At 35.5% G+C, this 17,370-nt stretch overlaps 1 protein-coding gene across 2 annotated transcripts; it reads left to right on the top strand.

The window, feature by feature from the left end:
• Positions 1-2,162: 2,162 nt before the first annotated feature.
• NUP155 (nucleoporin 155) lies at positions 2,163-9,245 on the top strand. Of its 2 annotated transcripts, none has more exons than XM_078971565.1 (13): positions 2,163-2,595; positions 3,044-3,213; positions 3,293-3,419; positions 3,494-3,756; positions 3,850-5,320; positions 5,740-5,952; positions 6,042-6,289; positions 7,048-7,456; positions 7,557-7,726; positions 7,818-8,127; positions 8,207-8,425; positions 8,493-8,818; positions 8,903-9,245. In XM_078971565.1, the coding sequence occupies exons 1-13, from the start codon at positions 2,437-2,439 to the stop codon at positions 9,018-9,020; spliced, it is 4,203 nt and encodes a 1,400-aa protein (XP_078827691.1). In that variant the 5' UTR covers positions 2,163-2,436; the 3' UTR covers positions 9,021-9,245. The 2 variants fall into 2 exon arrangements, with proteins under 2 accessions (XP_078827691.1, XP_078827690.1); XM_078971564.1 differs by having other exon boundaries at positions 2,164-2,595; positions 3,850-5,452.
• The last annotated feature ends 8,125 nt before the right edge of the window (positions 9,246-17,370 follow it).

Below are 17,370 nucleotides of genomic sequence, written 5' to 3'. Positions count from 1 at the left end.
TAGTTTAGATCTAACGACCATGTAGAAAAGATGCGGTTGTGTGCTAGGGTTTATGGAGGGCGGTGCAATGATTATTTGATGGTGGTGTTAGTTGTGTCTAAGTTTTTTTTAAAGAGTCAATGTTTTTATTGTGTGTGTGTGAGAGAAAGAGAGAAAGAGAGAGAGAGATAGAGAAATATCAGAGATTGCAAAGAAAGAAAAAGATATATGAAGTTTTTTCTTTAAAGCACAACTAAGTCTCTGTTTGATATACCTCTTACCGAGTCTAGTTAGAGGTTAAATTTGACCCAATCCAAATGAATATGTTTAATACCTCTTACTCGGTCGTGGAGTCGCTGACTCGGTCCCCAAAAAAATTCGTTAACCGGATAAAAACACATCCATTGACGTTATTTTCCTTTCTCGATTTCTCCTTCCTCTTGCCCGTGCTTCTTCTTATATGCCGCCCTTGAAATCTGCAAAGGCAAATCCCACCTCCAACATTTGGATCGCTCCTCCATCCTCCGACCGACGCCTTCATCGTTCCCGTCTATTGATGCCTACATGAGCTCCGACCACCTTCCACTTCATTTAAGAGTTGTATTAAAGGTGTCAAAATTAAGGTATATTTTCTTGCAAGTTTGTTCTTCATTATCTGATTTTTAATATTTGTTTTCATGTTTTGACTAATTTATATGCAAATATGGAATTTGAACTAAAAAATTTAATACAGTGAAATTTAATATTTATTACCCTGTAGAAATTGTGTTTGATAAAATGCCACATTGAAATTGAATTTTAGGTGTTAAGGAACAAATAATTTAAACGACCTTTCTCCTATTGAATCTAATTTTGCAGGTGTGGATTTTTCTAATTAAATGAATTAAACCTCTCTTATTTTATTTTTATGTGACTTTTGCAAATAGGTTAACATGTCTATTCTCTATGTTGAGGTTAACATATTGAAATTATCAAGTATGTATTCTTAATAGATCTATTTTTTTTAGTTGTCTTCAACTAAACTTGATTTCTTTTTCATTTAATGGTTTGTTTCAATTGTTAATATCAACTCTTTTGTCCTTTAGATATATGATTTTTTTTTTCAAAAATAGTTCACAATAATTGTTTGAGTTCATTTTATAGTAGCATGGCCTTGTTGGATGGTGAGTTATCAATCAATTAATGCTAGTATTTTTCATTTTGTGATATAGATGTGGTTAAGTATGAACCAACAAATAATGTACGATATATGATATTCACTATACCTTGATTGCAACTTAATCGAAGAGTCATCACCATTTTGGAATTTTAAAAAATGCAATATATGAGTATTATGTGTATCGTAGGTGCTACTTTTGAATATTTACTTATAGTTTTGGAACAAACAAAAAGACTATCAATTTATACTTATTTAAGAATTATTGATTTGTACTTTGGGAATTCAATCATGTTCTAAATCAATAAATTTGTAATAAGAATTTAATGTATTTTGATGAATATTTGCAATTTAACAATAAATATGATTTTATATAAATATATTTTATAAAGGTAAAACGGTCATTATCAACATTCAACACTGTTATTTAGATACGTAATCAAACAACATAGTTTCACTTAAAAAGGGTGTTTGAGATATCTTTTTACCTTCAAAAGATTTTTTGTAAAAGATATTTTTAAAAATATGTTTGATTAACTTTTGAAAAGTAAAAATCAAAAGTTGTTTTTAAAACGTGTTTGGTTTAATTTTTACATGTAAAATGATTAAAAAATGGTAATTGAGATTAAGGTAGTTGGGGATATAAAAGTAATTTCAGTTTTAAGGGTTTCAAAAGTTACAAAAAAATCACGTTCCTATGATTTTTCAAAATGCTTATTTTTCTTTTTTCTGAAAAGTTCTTTTCCTTTTGCCAAACATTTAGTTTCTTTTTAACTTTTATGAAAAGATAAAGAATAAAAATTGGTTTAAAGCATAAAACAAACACCTCAAAGCTTGTGATTCAGTAAACATTTAAAATCAAGTCAAATATGATTCAACAGGAACTTTCAAACAAGGGTTAAGTTTTATTTGATAGAATAACATTTTTTTTAACTGACTTTATGAACCGTAAAAAATAAGCAAATTGGTAAATGTTATAAAGGATAATAATTTGGCCCCTTACAATTTGGGAAATTTCTCTTTGAACTCAGCTTAATTTGCCCGCCACTATTTTACAGAACACCATAAATCCCCAATTTCACAAAAACCCTACCAACTCTTCTAAAGAATTCACGTAAAACCCCCGTAGCCATTGCCAAATCGTTCAAAAATCCCTGGTTACTCTACTTCTCTCAATGCCCATCTCAGAACCCTAGAGATCGAATGCAATTTGGACTATTATCGATATAGTTCCGTGTTATTCTAGATTTGTTTATTATCAATCTTTCAGTATCGTGTAGCATTCTCCGAGGAAGACGAAGATGTCTTGGGAAAACGAGATTGTAATGCGAGATATCACCAAAGCAAGTCTTGTAGTGAGCGACCGTATCGGTAGAGATGTTTCAGCTCAGCTTGACCTAGAAGAAGCCCTAGAAGCGTCAAGATATACTAGTCATCCTTACTCTACTCACCCCAGAGAGGTAACCCTGAAATCGCCGTTTCATTAATATTTCTATTTGTGTTTTTGGGTATTGAGACTCTTACTTTTTATCGATTTACGTGTTTGGGTATTCATTGTAAGCAAATACACCCTCTTTTTCTTGTAAGAAAAGCATGTGACGTTCGGATGTTGTACGTTTCGGTTTTCAACTTTAGAGTTGATGGAAATCCTGAAAATTTCTGAGGATGAAGTGCTGAATACCTTATAGTTGTTTACAAGTACTAAAAAGGAATGAATTTGCGAAAAGTTGCATTTTTAAAGCATTAGCTGAATGCATCCGAGTTAACCACATTGGGTTCTGGTTGATGACTTGATGCTTGAATTCACATCTCAATGAATTATAAGCACCACAAAACATATAAAGTTATAACAACTTCAAAAGATTTGATCATTATAATTCCCATTAATGTAGCCTCATCTTATTGCAGTGGCCTCCTTTAGTTGAAGTGGTAGATAGCAGGGAGTTGCCACCAGTACTCATAGAAAGATACAATGCAGCTGGAGGAGAAGGCACTGCTTTATGTGGAATATTTCCTGAGATTCGTAGGGCATGGGCATCTGTAGATAATTCTTTATTTCTTTGGCGTTTTGATAAATGGTAAGTAATTTCATTACTCTTTCAATTACATAGCCTCACAATTCTTCTCCTGAATTTGGCTTAAACTTTTTTCATTTAGGGATAGCCAATGTCCCGAATACAGTGGTGAAGAACAAGCCATCTGTGCTGTTGGTTTAGTGAAAGTAAAACCAGGGGTTTTTGTTGAAGCTATTCAATATCTTCTAGTCTTGGCAACTCCTGTTGAGGTAATAACTTCATAACCTGTATCTTTTCTTACTAATTATTCAATTTACTGACATCTTTCATTTATGTATGTTAGCTGCTTCTCATTGGAGTATGTTGCTCTGGAAATGGTGATGGAACAGATCCTTATGCTGAGGTGTCATTACAACCTTTACGAGAGTACAAAATTCCATCTGATGGAGTCACCATGACATCTATTGCTTGTACAAATAAAGGTCATATTTTCTTAGCTGGACGTGATGGACATATATATGAGATGCATTATACCTCTGGTTCAAGTTGGCACAAACAATGCAGGAAAGTTTGTTTGACTTCAGGCCTTGGTAGTGTTGTTTCAAGGTATAAAATATAAATATAAATCTAAAATATATATGAGATGCATTATTTCCTGCATATTTACTATTCTTAATGTTCTTTTTTGTTCAAATTCAGGTGGGTGGTACCAAATGTATTCAAATTTGGTGCTGTGGACCCCATTGTTGAAATGGCTGTTGACAATGAGAGACACATTTTGTATGCACGAACTGAAGAAATGAAGATTCAAGTTTTTTCATTAGGTGAAAATGGTGAAGGACCACTTAAAAAGGTGACAGAAGAAAAGAATTTGATCAATCAAAGGGATCTACACAACACTGCTAGACAGGTGGCAGGATCTCGGGGTGCCACACGTTCAACAAAAGCTTCTATAGTCTCTATATCACCTTTATCAACAGTAGAGTCAAAATGGCTACATCTTGTTGCAATATTATCAGATGGTAGACGAATGTATCTTTCCACTACTAAAAACAGTGGGAGTGTTGGAGGAGCATTTAGTAGTAATCTTCAAAAACCAAGTTGCTTAAAAGTTGTAACAACAAGACCTGCCCCTCCTCTAGGGTCATTTGGGTCATTTTCCAGAGCTCAAAATGAAGATCTTTCTTTAAAGATAGAATCAGCACATTACTCATCTGCAACACTTGTACTTTCTGATTCATCTCCTTCAACCACCTCCTCACTTTTAATAGTGAATCGTGATTCCACCACCCATTCTTCTTCTAATTTAGGGACAGGTGTCAGAAGCTCAAGGGCATTACGGGAATGTGTCTCTTCTTTACCTATTGAAGGCCGGATGTTAGCTGTAGCAGAGGTGTTACCCTTACCTGAAACAGCTGCCACAGTGCAATCACTCTACTCACAGTTAGAGTTTTCCGGATATGACAACTCCGGCGAGTCGCCGGAAAAGTTGGCCGGAAAACTTTGGGCGAGAGGCGACCTGCCAACTCAGCATATACTCCCGAGGAGACGAATCATTGTTTTTAGTACAATGGGAATGATGGAAGTTGTTTTTAATCGTCCGGTTGATATTTTAAGAAAATTGTTGGAGTCCAACACACCAAGGGCGATATTGGAAGATTTTTTTAACCGATTTGGATCCGGTGAAGCTGCTGCAATGTGTTTAATGTTGGCTTCAAGGGTAGTTCATACGGAAAGTTTTATAAACAATGTTGTGGCTGAAAAGGCAGCTGAGGCTTTTGAGGATCCAAGAGTTGTTGGGGTGCCTCAACTTGAAGGTAGTGGTGTGGCATTGGGAAATACCCGAACTGCCCTTGGTGGGTTTAGCATGGGGCAAGTTGTACAAGAGGCTGAACCGGTGTTTTCAGGGGCTCATGAAGGGGTTTGTTTGTGTGCTTCAAGGCTACTTTTGCCTGTGTGGGAGCTTCCTGTGATGGTTTTTGAAGGAAGTTTAGATGGGATTGTTGCGTGTAGGCTTTCTGTTGATGCAATGGGGGTTTTAGAAGATAAACTTAGAAGTGTTGAGAAGTTTTTAAGGTCAAGAAGGAATCAAAGGAGGGGGATTTATGGGAGTGTTGGTGGTTTGGGTGATTTGACTGGTTCGATTTTGATTGGGACAGGTGGCGATTTGGTAAGTGGTAATATGGGTTTGGCAAGGAATTTTTTTAATCCTTATTCTAGGAATTTGGAGGCTAGTGAAATTGGGACATCTAGTAAAAGGCAGAGACTTCCTTACAGCCCTACAGAACTAGCTTCCATGGAGGTAAATTTGACTTTTTGACTTTCATGATAGCTTTCAGTGGTGGCAAAATAAGGGGCAAAAATGGTTTTTTTTTTTTTATAATACACGGTTGATCCACTAATTCTTTTTTATCTTTTTAAAAACTATAGATGCTTATCTTGTTAAAAAGGTAAAAAATTGGTCAATTTGTTAAATGGGAGCACAAATATTGGTCATGTTTGTGATTATCCATGAAGTGTAACCCAAATTGATCCATTTTTAGTTAATCTTGTTGGATTTAAAAGATGTTGACTAGTCAAACCTTGTAGGTAAGGGCAATGGAGTGTGTAAGACAATTGCTCCTAAGATGTGGTGAAGCTCTATTTCTCCTCCAACTTCTTTCACGACACCATGTCACTCGGTTGCTTCAAGGCTTTGACCATAATACAAAGCAGGCGTTGACTCAGTTGACTTTCCACCAGTTAGCCTGCTCTGAAGAAGGTGATAAACTTGCCACAAGACTTGTATCTTCTCTAATGGAGGTAAGTAAATTACCAATGAGCCCTTTAACACTCCATTTGTTTTTAAGCGTGTCTCTCTAGTCTCTACATTATATTCTTGATTTCCATAGTATTACACCGGGCCAGATGGTAGGGGAACAGTTGATGACATCAGCGGAAGGTTACGTGAAGGATGTCCAAGTTTTTACAAAGAATCTGATTACAAATTCTATTTAGCTGTTGAATGTCTTGAAAAAGCTGCTAATGCTTCTAACAATGAAGAAAGGGAAACACTTGCAAGAGATGCTTTTAGTAAATTAAGTGGTGTTCCTGAATCTGCAGATCTTCAAACTGTCTGTAAACGCTTCGAGGACTTGAGGTTTTTCTTTTTTCTTGTATTATTTATGTGGGTTTGTAAGGTTTAATTCCAAAAAAGCCCTTACATTTTGACATGGTTTAGGAAAAACCAAAAAAGACAGTTGTTTTTTTTCCATTTAAATCTGTAACTCTGAACAAACTTGTTTTTTAAACCTTTTTCTTTACCCATTGAACCAGTTGAGTTGCTGACCTGGAATTTCATAAAAGGGTTAATTCCAACCTCCAAGAAATCCCTTATATTTTGGCATGTTTTTTAAAAATCCAAAATTTAATTTTCTTTTCATTATGGCATGGAAAATGTTGATGACATGGCAAGTTGACTAGACATTTCTATATATTTGAAAAGTTGGTTGTATATATAAATTTGTCCAGTCAACTTGACATGTCATCAAAAGCTCCTGTGTTAAAATGAAAAAATCAACTTTTTGTCTTTTTCAAGAAAATCCATGTCATCACCTAAACTGGTTGAATTGGGGTGCCAAATGGGTTTAAATTAACAAGCTTCCTTAGAGTTATGGGTCTAAATGATTTTTTAATTTTCTGACTTTTTAAAAAAAAACCTGTCAAATGTAAGGGCTTTCTTGAATTAACCCTTTTAAGGTAACCCATGTCATCATCTCAACCAGCTCAATGGTTAATAACTTAACTTAACATAACATGTTTTCTTTGGTGTTACTGGTTTAAATAAAAAACAACTGTGTCTTTTCCCAAAAAAACGTGTTAAGAGCTTTTTTGAAATTAACAAGAAAAAAAATGCAGATTTTATGAAGCAGTGGTTCGATTACCACTTCAAAAGGCAGAGGCTTTGGACCCTAATGGAGACGCCCTTAATGAGCAAATAGACGATGGAATTAGAGCACATGCACTTGCTCAAAGAGAAAGGTGTTATGAGGTTATTACCAGTGCTTTAACATCACTAAAAGGTGAAGTTTCACAAAGGGAATTCGGGTCTCCCATCAGACCATCTGCCCATTCGCTTGCCCCAGCTGCCCGAAAGAAATTCATATGTCAAATCATTCAACTTGGTGTCCAATCATCTGACAGAATCTTTCATCAATACTTATACAAAACATTGATTGATTTGGGGCTTGAAGATGAACTTTTGGAGTTTGGTGGACCTGATTTGGTTCCTTTCTTACAGAATGCTGCCCGTGAACCTACACAACAGGTTTTACTATTATTATATATATATATATATATATATAAAACTTTTTACATTAATCTTTTTCCTTAAAATTTCACTAAATAATCTTTTTATAACTATATAGGTCCGGGGTGTTTCTGGAGCACAAATTTCCTCTCATCAGACAAAATATTCTGAGCTTTTAGCAAAATATTACGTGTTAAAAAGACAACATATTTTAGCAGCTCATGTACTACTTCGATTAGCAGAAAGACGTTCAACTGGTCTAGAAAACCACCCAACACTTGACCAAAGGTATACACAAACTAACAAGTAACAACACCCTTTAAAAAAAAATTACTCTCATCTAACATTTTAATATTATTATTTAAAAAAAAATATTCAGGCGACAATACTTGAGCAATGCGGTGATTCAGGCAAAAAGTGCAAGTGGGAATGACAGCCTCACAAATTCATCGAGAGACAGCGGGCTATTAGATTTACTTGAAGGAAAACTAACAGTTCTTCAATTCCAAATAAAAATCAAAGAGGAATTGGAAGGAATTGTCTCAAGAATAGAAGCTTCTCCTAGCACATCAAACACAAACAATTCAAATCTCAACTCAGTTAAAGAAAAAGTCAAGGAGTTGTCTCTTGATTTAAAAAGCATCACCCAGTTATATAACGAATACGCCGTTCCTTTTGAACTCTGGGAGGTATACATATACAACATCATTAATATAATATCATATTCGATTTTGGAATATACTAATATTGATTTTTTTTTTTCTGTAGATATGTTTGGAAATGCTATATTTTGCAAGCTATTCGGGTGACACAGATAGCAACATAGTACGTGACACATGGGCAAGACTAATGGATCAAGCAGTTTCCAAAGGGGGAATTGCTGAAGCATGTTCTGTTCTCAAAAGAATCGGGTCCCACGTTTACCCTGGAGACAGTGCTGTGCTTCCTTTAGACACATTATGTCTACACCTCGAGAAAGCTGCATTGGTATGAACTATCAAAATATTATTTTTTCATCAAACACAATTTAATTTAATTTAATTTTTTTTGGTAGGAGCGAGTGGTTACGGGGGTGGAAGGTGTTGGAGATGAGGATGTGGCAAGGGCACTTATGGCAGCTTGCAAAGGGGCAGTGGAACCTGTGTTGAATACTTATGATCAGTTGTTAGCAAGTGGTGTTATTTTATTGTCACCCACTTTAAAATTAAGGCTTTTGAGGTCGGTGTTGGTGGTGGTCCGGGAATGGGCGGTGTCTGTTTCTGCAACCGGAACAGGGGCGGCTTCCATTGGCGGTTCACTTCTTCGTGGGACCTTTTCTATGGATCAGAGAGCTGCTATTCATCATGGGATTCGTGATAAGATTGCAAGTGCTGCAAATCGGTAAATTTTTCGTTCAACTTTTAACATTTTAAAAATTTTTATTTTTATTTTTAATGTGTAATTACATTTTTACCCCTTGTGTAGGTATGTGACGGAAGTAAGGAGGTTGAATCTACCACAGAGCCAAATAGAGACGGTATACAGAGGTTTCAAAGAGCTTGAAGAATCCCTTTTAGCTTCTTTTTCTTTTGAGCGATTTTGAATTTTTTGAACTCTTAGATTATAGTTATTCTTATTGTATGTGTCAAGTTCTACGATTATATCATCCAAAAAGTAAGGATTTTTTTGGATTTTGCCTCTTTAAGTTTTCATATATGCTTGTGTTGTTTTGTTCATGGTGTTGAGAAAATAATGAATTTGTGGGGGATATTGTTGAAAAATTAGGAATGTGATTTGTTTGAATAAATACTATTAAGTTGTCTCGTTCGATGTGATGATATTGTTTGATTGTTTTAAGTTTTGTCTAATGAGGTCAAATCTGGTTGCTTAATTTTTGGATTGTGTTTATTTGATCACTTAATTAAGAGGCCGTTTGATAGTTGTTGGTTGAGAAAGTGTTGATTGGAAAAGATTTGTTTGAGTAATAAAGTCTGATCGAGTAAGAAACCATGCTATTTGATTATATATCTAATTGATACAAAATGATAGTTTTATCTTGGTGCTCTTTATAATAATAATAATAATAATAATAATAATAATAATGTATACAAAAACTTTTTGCATAATAAACATTAAATATACTGTTTTAAAGATTAAACACAAAAAACCTTCTAGCTTTGCTGGTAAATATCATTGTTTGTATAAGGGAGATTCGAGTTCAATTTCTGTAAACTTTGATTTCTCTATATTGAATTTTGTCACTTTACTTTTATTTTTGCTATTTCAGTTTAAGATTTAAAAGGTCAACTTTTTCCCCCCAAATGGTCACTATGACTATGCATAACCCATAACTTGCTGGCTTGGTCTAGTCTGATGTGGCAGTAGACTAGATTAATTAGGTTCTATTTTGTAGTTTCATGTGGCAGTTGACCTTGATTCGGATTTGAAATATCATATTAAAGAAAAGACTAATCTATACGTCTTTAATAAGCTTTAACGGGAAGTTCCTAGTTTGTAAAACCTTGGGTACACGATTGTCGCTGAGGTGTTCATATTTCTTAAAGTTGTATTCCCATAGTTGCGACCATCATTGAAGTGTTAGCATTTGTCCTCATCAATTTCTCAGAGTTGCAATTATCTTGCCGTTCAAGATTTGAAACTTCTTCTCGTTGAAGCTTCTGGAAGACAAAGAAAATAATTTTTCTTCAATGATGCTTCAAATCTGGTTCAAGGTCAACTGCCACATGAGATTGCTAAATAGGACTAGTTAATCTAGTGCCATGTGGTACTGTATTGACCAACTCAGTTTATTACGAGTTATACCCAGTCATAATGACCATTTCGAGGACAAATAAAAAGTTAGGTGACCCATTAAAACTTAAACTTGGTTAAGCGACTAGATAGGCACAAATCAAAAAGTGAAGTGACAAATTTCGACCTTATATATTGCCACATGGGACTATGTAGGCCAAGTTAGCAGGTTACGAGTTATACCCGATCATAGTGACCATTTCAAGAACGAATAAAAAAAGTTAGGTGACCCATTAAAACTTAAACTTAGTTAAGTGACCAGATGAACACAAATCAGAAAGTTAAGAGACAAAATTCGACCTTATATATTCCCACATGGGATTGTGTAGGCCAAGTGAGCAGGTTATGGGTTATACCCGGTCATGGTGACCATTTCAGAAAAAAAAAAGTTCAGTGATATTTTAAAACATAAGCTTAGTTAAGTGACCAAATGAGCACAAACCAAAAAGTTAAATGATCAAATTCAACATAAACTGTAACATCTTAATTTCTAGGTATTCCATTTAAGCCATTGGTATGAAGATTGTTTGCAAATTGGTCCTTAGTGACATTTTTGTAATTTTAGAGACTGCATGAGTACGATGCGCATACACTGGGAGTACGTGGTAGAGTTCCAAACCCTAATATTTAGTGCTTAGACCCTATTTAAACATTCTTAACTCTTAACACTCCCTTCTTTCATCAGCCTCCAGCCCTATTTCGACCCTTTCAAAGCCTAATCTCTTGAGTGAAGCAATCTTGACCTTGAGTGTTCATTTTGGTGTTGTTGAAGGAGGAAAAGGAAGATGAAACCATCTTAGAAGAGTAGAGCACTTTGGATCCAAAATCACATCATCATTTGATAACATTTGGAAGTAAAAAGCTTTGATCCTGCTGAAGTTTTACTTAGATCTTGTTTAGCCATGGATTTGTGATCTTTTTGGTCCCATAAGCTTGGTATTATGAGTATGGGTTACTCTAATTGATATGAGCTATTATTTCAAACATTTTGGAGTGTTTAGAAGCATAAAATGTGATCTTGGTCATTAGTTTCCTTCCAGGCATGATTTAAGATGTCTTAATGAGTTATGAAGTTAGGGTTTTTGGTATTGAGCACTTAATAGCCATACAAGACCGTAAAGTTGGAAAATTTATGGTTAAGGACATCATTTGAGGACTAGATCTGGAATTTGGACGAAAGAGGTTAAAGAATTAAGCTCTTAATAGAAGGGAAAGGAAGCAGCTGCGTACGAGGTCAAAGACCCCGTTTCTGGTCAATACCCGAGTACACTAAGCGTACAAGCTGAGTTCGTTGGGCGTACTCAACTGAGTTGACTCGGTTGACTTTGACCAGGATTTGACCAAGTTTGACCTAAGGGTATTTTGTGTATTTTAAGTTATAGTTGAGATTTCTCACTATTTGATGTTTAGGTGACTGATAGAGCTGATATTCGAGGCAGTGACCTATTCAATTATATGTTCAGGCTAAGAGGTGGGTTTTCTTCACTGTACTTGTGGATCAAAGGCACCAATTCCGACCTACTAGATTATGTATCCTAGCATAGAGGATGTTTCTATGTTAAATTTGATGGGATTTGAACATAACAAACAAATCCTATGTGTGCATGCAACCCTAATGCTTGATCTGTGTTTTCTCTAATTGAACATGCAACTTGAACAAAAAAAATAGAAAAACCTAACTCCTAGCATATTTTCGAAATACACAAAAATAAGGGTTAGAAGAATGATACCTTGATTGCCATATAGTAATAACAATGCAATCCTTGTGTTGATGAAACCTTGAGAGCAAGCATCACAAATGTCAGGTCTCTAGTGGTTCACACCCAACGCTAGCAAAGGAGAATGATTGAAAATGAGGAGATAGGCTCAAAATTTTGGCTAAGTCTTCCAAAGAACAAGTGTCTGAAAATTGTAGGGTTTAGGTTGCTTATATAGTGCAGTCAGGAAACCCTAGATAAACCCTAATCCAAAATTAACTTAAACCGGGTAATTATCCACTTTCCTATTTATCCACCAAAGACTATTCTAGAAACCCTAAGGCCTATGAAAGCCTTCCATAACCTACAGAGGGTTCTAGATTGCCTCTTGCTCAACTATTGAGCAATTACAGTTCAGTCCTCGTACTTTTAGGTAATTAATTTAATCCCAAAATGAATTCAAATTAATTTCTAATTAAATATTACTATTTCTAATTAATATATTATTTTCTTAATATATTAATAAATCATTTATTCCAATTCATTAATCAAATAATAAATCAACCTCTTTCTCCAAAATCATAATGTCTAGTTGCTAGTCTTGAAGGCAACACAAAAGGACTATGCTACTATCAATTTAAGTATATACCAATTATAGTTTTGAGCTTAGACACCTAATCCAATAGTCACCCACTTGGATAAGTCTAATAACTATAATTGCCAATATATCCTTAAAAAATGATTAGCAAATTGTAGCTCTCAAAGCTGATGTCAAGCTCTAACCTAGTCAATCACGTGTCCTAAGGTAAGTGATCAAATAATCCTCCATTTTGCAAGATATCGTGCGGATATGAGACATGGAACAGAATCTCAATATCATGTCGAATACTTTGTTTCCCGATTTCTGATTTGTAATGACAAAGAACTACTAATCGAACACATCAATTTTGTCTTGGCCGGGCCCGACACTATAAGTCAACACCAAATCATCGAGGGGTTCATAGATATTGCCTTTTCTCCCTAAGGATAAAAAGGAACATATAAACTTTGACTTATATGATTGTACTATTTACTCATCAAATCATGCACAACAATACATTTTATAACATGAAGTTACTGATGTGTTTATGTATCATCAATGCACAACCAACTTGTAAATAACTCATATATCTCCGTTTAAAAATTTTAAGATGTTATCGTCTTCAAATTACTCGTGATAAGTTCCAATGAAGTAATTCTCTGAGCGTGGGTTAATCCAATAGCTAAATTCTCTATTTCAAAGTACTCATGGACATTGTAGCAATACTTTTGCTATGTCTAAAACCCTTTAGACAATAAACAATTCAATTAATGACAATCTTGATTCACTACTTACTTCCAAAAGTATGCACTTATGGCAGATTGCAAAGGGGTAGTGGAACCTGTGTTGAATACTGATGATTAGTTGTTATCAAGTAGTATCATTTTATTGTCACCCACTTTAATATTAAGGCTTTTGAGGTCGGTGTTGGTGGTGGTCCGAGAATGGGCGGTGTCTGTTTTTGCAACCAGAACACGCGGACGGCTTCCATTGGCGGTTCACTTGTTCTTCGCGAGAACTTTTCAATGGATTAGAGAACTTGGGATCCGTGATAAGATTGCAAGTGCTATAAATCGGTAAAATTTTCATTTAACTTTTAACTTTTTTTTATGTATGCATGTATTTATGTGTAATTACATCTTTACCCCTTGTGTATAGGTATGTGACGGAAGTACGGAGGTTGAATCTACCACAGAGCTAAATAGAGACAGTATACATAGGTTTCAACGAGCTTGAAGAATCCCTTTTAGCTTCTTTTTCTTTTGAGGGATTTTGAATTTTTTAAATCTTAGATTATAGTTATTCTTATTGTATGAGTCATGTTCTACGATTATATCATCCAAAAAGTAAGGATTTTTTTGGATTTTGCCTCTATTTTCATATATGCTTGTGTTGTTTTGTTCATGGTGTTAAAATAATGAATTTGTGGGGATATTGTTGAAAAATTGGAAATGTGATTTGGTTGAATAAATATAATTAAATTGTCTCAAAAATGTTTTAAGCTTTACCTTATAAGGTCCAATTTGATCAATTAAATAAATTTAAGCTTTAAAAGGTTAACTGACTTTTAATTTGTTCATGAAATGGTCACTATGATTGCCTTACACGATTCTACTACATGTTGCATAACATTTAAGGTTGAATTTGGTCACTTAAAATTTTGGTTTGTGTTTATTTGGCTATTTAAGTTTAAGTTTTAAAAGGGTTTTTTTAGCACTGTAGCATAATAATGTTTTGCAATTTGCATCTTTAGTCACTGTTTTTTTTTGTGCTAAATTGGTCTTTAACATTAGTAAATACCGGTTAATTACACCTTTATTCACCCGGTAAATGGAGCAACCGGTTGTATTTCTTACGTGGCATTACATTAAATAAGATTTATGATCTTACCTCATCTACGTATGAAATCGAAGTCAAAGTAATCACATTTATTCGAGCACCACTACACTCTTCTTCGTTATTCAATTTTCTCATTTCTTAGCGACCAAGAATGAAAAAAACTAGGATTCCAACACCTTTCTCCAATCAAACACCGAGATCAGGCAACCATCCGACATGGTATGAAATCCTCGATGCCAAACCCTAATGGACTCTACCCTGTAGTGGAGCTCAACTTCAAAGGCGTTTCTTCGAAATCTTTTCTCGTATAAACATGGTATGAAATTCACATTCAGTGATTATGATTTTTCTGGAATGAAATACTTTGAATGTATCACCTTTCTCGAATGGTTCATACAAGAAAATATAAAAAAGTTATAATACTGTGATCTAAGCTAGGTAAGCCCTCATTATCTTGTATTGCTTCTATTGCTAATGAAGGAGACTATGCTTCTTTCATTTTTGATGTTTATGGGACTGATGGTGTAATTTCCCTTTATGCAGACCATGATGGTCATAGAGGATTGGTTTGGATCTAAGATAGAAGAAAAAGAATATGGTGACGATTCATGTATTACTGATGGTGAAAATGAAGACGAAATTTAAAACCTTAGAGATGTGGAGGTGGACTTTAATGAGGATGAAGTCACTATGAACAGAACAAAGGGTGATGATTTTCTGTCTGAATTATATGGTGAAGAGGAAGAAGGAAATGATAACAACATAGGTGATGATGCTGATGGGGGTGAATAGGAGGCAAATGTAACTAGACAACATTCGATTTTCAATGAGTCAACTCTGTGACATCCCCAATTTCACGGCAAGAAAAGACCGATTTGTTTATGATTTGTTTTATAAAATCAGAGTAATCCTTTGATTAAAAGAATTGCGGAATTTGTTCCCAAAATAAAATATGATAAAATAAAATTTATCAAACCATTTCTTAAAGAAATGTATTTTCATTAAATAACAAAATCTCGGGATGTTATGTTCCGATACAGACCAAAAGCATAAACAGTATAAAATAGACATTACAACAGTTATTTATAACTACTGATCTATAATCCAAAATCTCTAGTCAAGTCCACCAACTTATACCCTTGTGCCATTACCTGTAATGCAAAGAAAACTAAGTGGGTCATGCTTGGGAGCCTGGTGAGCATATAGGGTTTTCAACCCACAATAATATAATTATTATATTTAATCATCAAACAATCAACCCAATTACCCATCCCCATTATCTTCGTTTAATCTCCCCTAAAGATATTATCCTAAGGGTCATCTCCTATATCATATTTAGTTCTCATCTCCTTACATCTTATTTCCTTATATGTTTGTTCCTAATAACTTTTCCTAAGGATCATCGCCTACATCGCCTAGACAATATTAATTCGAGGATCACTCCCTCAATATGTGTCTAGTAAGGGTTAGGGTATCATCGATGATTACGCAGCCACAACATTGTATGGACTCGTAAATCATAATAAGGGTTAGACTATCATCGCATGAATACACAGCCACAACATCGTCTGGACTCGTAATTCATAATAAGGGTTAGACTATCATCGCATGAATACGCAACCACCACATCGTCTGGACTCGTAATTCATAATAAGGGTTAGACTATCATTGCATGAATACGCAGCCTCAACATCGCCTGGACTTGTTGTAACACTGAATTTTTCAAACAAAATTTTCGATTTATAAAAGCATAATTCCATCAATATTCATAAAAACAACCCCTTTTTAATTGTTCAACAATTAATTACAAAATCCCAAGATCAAAATGTCAAGCTCCAAACGTGTGTGTACAGATCAAGCCGGCGCCTTCCCACGGTCGTCACTAGTACCTGAAACAAATAACATCAACACTGTAAGCACAAGGCTTAGTGAGTTTCCCAAAATACTACATGTAACACATATTAGCCACTCGAGGCTATAACTCTGTGGGTCCGTGCACCCAACTCTGTGAACCCTCAGGTTCTAACTCTGTGAACCTTCCGGTTCTAGCTCTGTAAACATGCACAGCATCAAACACATAAAAGTAATGCAGTACAACACATAACATACATCGCATACAAATACTCTATCACATAACTCTGGTTACCTACTCAAGGTAAAGTATAGTGAGAAGACTCACCTCGTGTGTCTCGGTAAACCGTAACCCTGAAATTGCTAAACACTCGATCTGCCGAGCTGAAGCCCCCCTATATCACAATATATCTCTAATTAACACTTTCCCAACTAGGGTTAACCATACCATAACAGGACAATCTAGGTCAACGCTGGTCAACGGTCAACTTGACCGGACTCGGCGAGTGCACTATAGCGACTCGGCGAGTCTGAGCGAAATCACCAATTTCCCTGAAACTCTTTCTTGACACGTCGAGCATCCCTTCCCAACTCGACGAGCTCCACCTGGCACGAGTTGTGGGGCCACCACGACTCAACTCGCCGAGTCTCAAGAACGACTCGGCGAGTCCGGTTTGACTCGGTCCACCTGTCCATCCTGACTCCCCCTTGACCCACTGGGTTCACTCATCCCAACTCGGCGAGGCCACTCGCTGAGTGGTCGTGCAACATTCAAGCTACTCGCCGAGTCTGTTCTTCGGACTCGGCGAGTCCATGCCATGCACTGACTCAATCTTGCCCTAAAGGCCAGATCCAGTCCACTAATCCATAGATCCAGTCCCCCCATGCTTATTTAGCACGTAAAGTCCCAGTCTTGATGCATGAATAACCTCTACATGATCACAAATGATGATTTTGACTCTATTACTTCAACACAAGGCCAAGGACTCCATTTTTACCCATAAAGCTTGATGAGTGAGGCCCTCTGGACCTCTATGGATCCAGATCCATGGTCTCAACCCAAAGAGGGAACAAAAGGGCACCAAATCACCCCATAAATGATCATATTTAACCCTAACTTGCATCAAGTTCACCAAACAGGAAATGGTCCGAAAATATTACCTCTAAAGTGATGA

This window comes from Lactuca saligna, chromosome 8, assembly GCF_052625555.1.
Source record: "Lactuca saligna cultivar CGN05327 chromosome 8, ASM5262555v1, whole genome shotgun sequence".
Lineage (NCBI taxonomy): Eukaryota > Viridiplantae > Streptophyta > Magnoliopsida > Asterales > Asteraceae > Lactuca > Lactuca saligna.
The sequence above is the reverse complement of the archived record's forward strand: the minus strand, read 5'-3'. Positions and strand labels throughout refer to the sequence as shown.

What these genes read in the sequence shown, in the direction of transcription:
- NUP155 (XM_078971564.1), top strand. Translation starts at nt 2,437, where the DNA reads ATGTCTTGGGAAAACGAGATTGTAATGCGAGATATCACCAAAGCAAGT. An exon ending in TTGTATCTTCTCTAATGGAG is followed by an intron (nt 5,953 to 6,041) that starts GTAAGTAAATTA and finishes TGATTTCCATAG; the next exon opens with TATTACACCGGGCCAGATGG. An exon ending in CACCCAACACTTGACCAAAG is followed by an intron (nt 7,727 to 7,817) that starts GTATACACAAAC and finishes AAAAATATTCAG; the next exon opens with GCGACAATACTTGAGCAATG.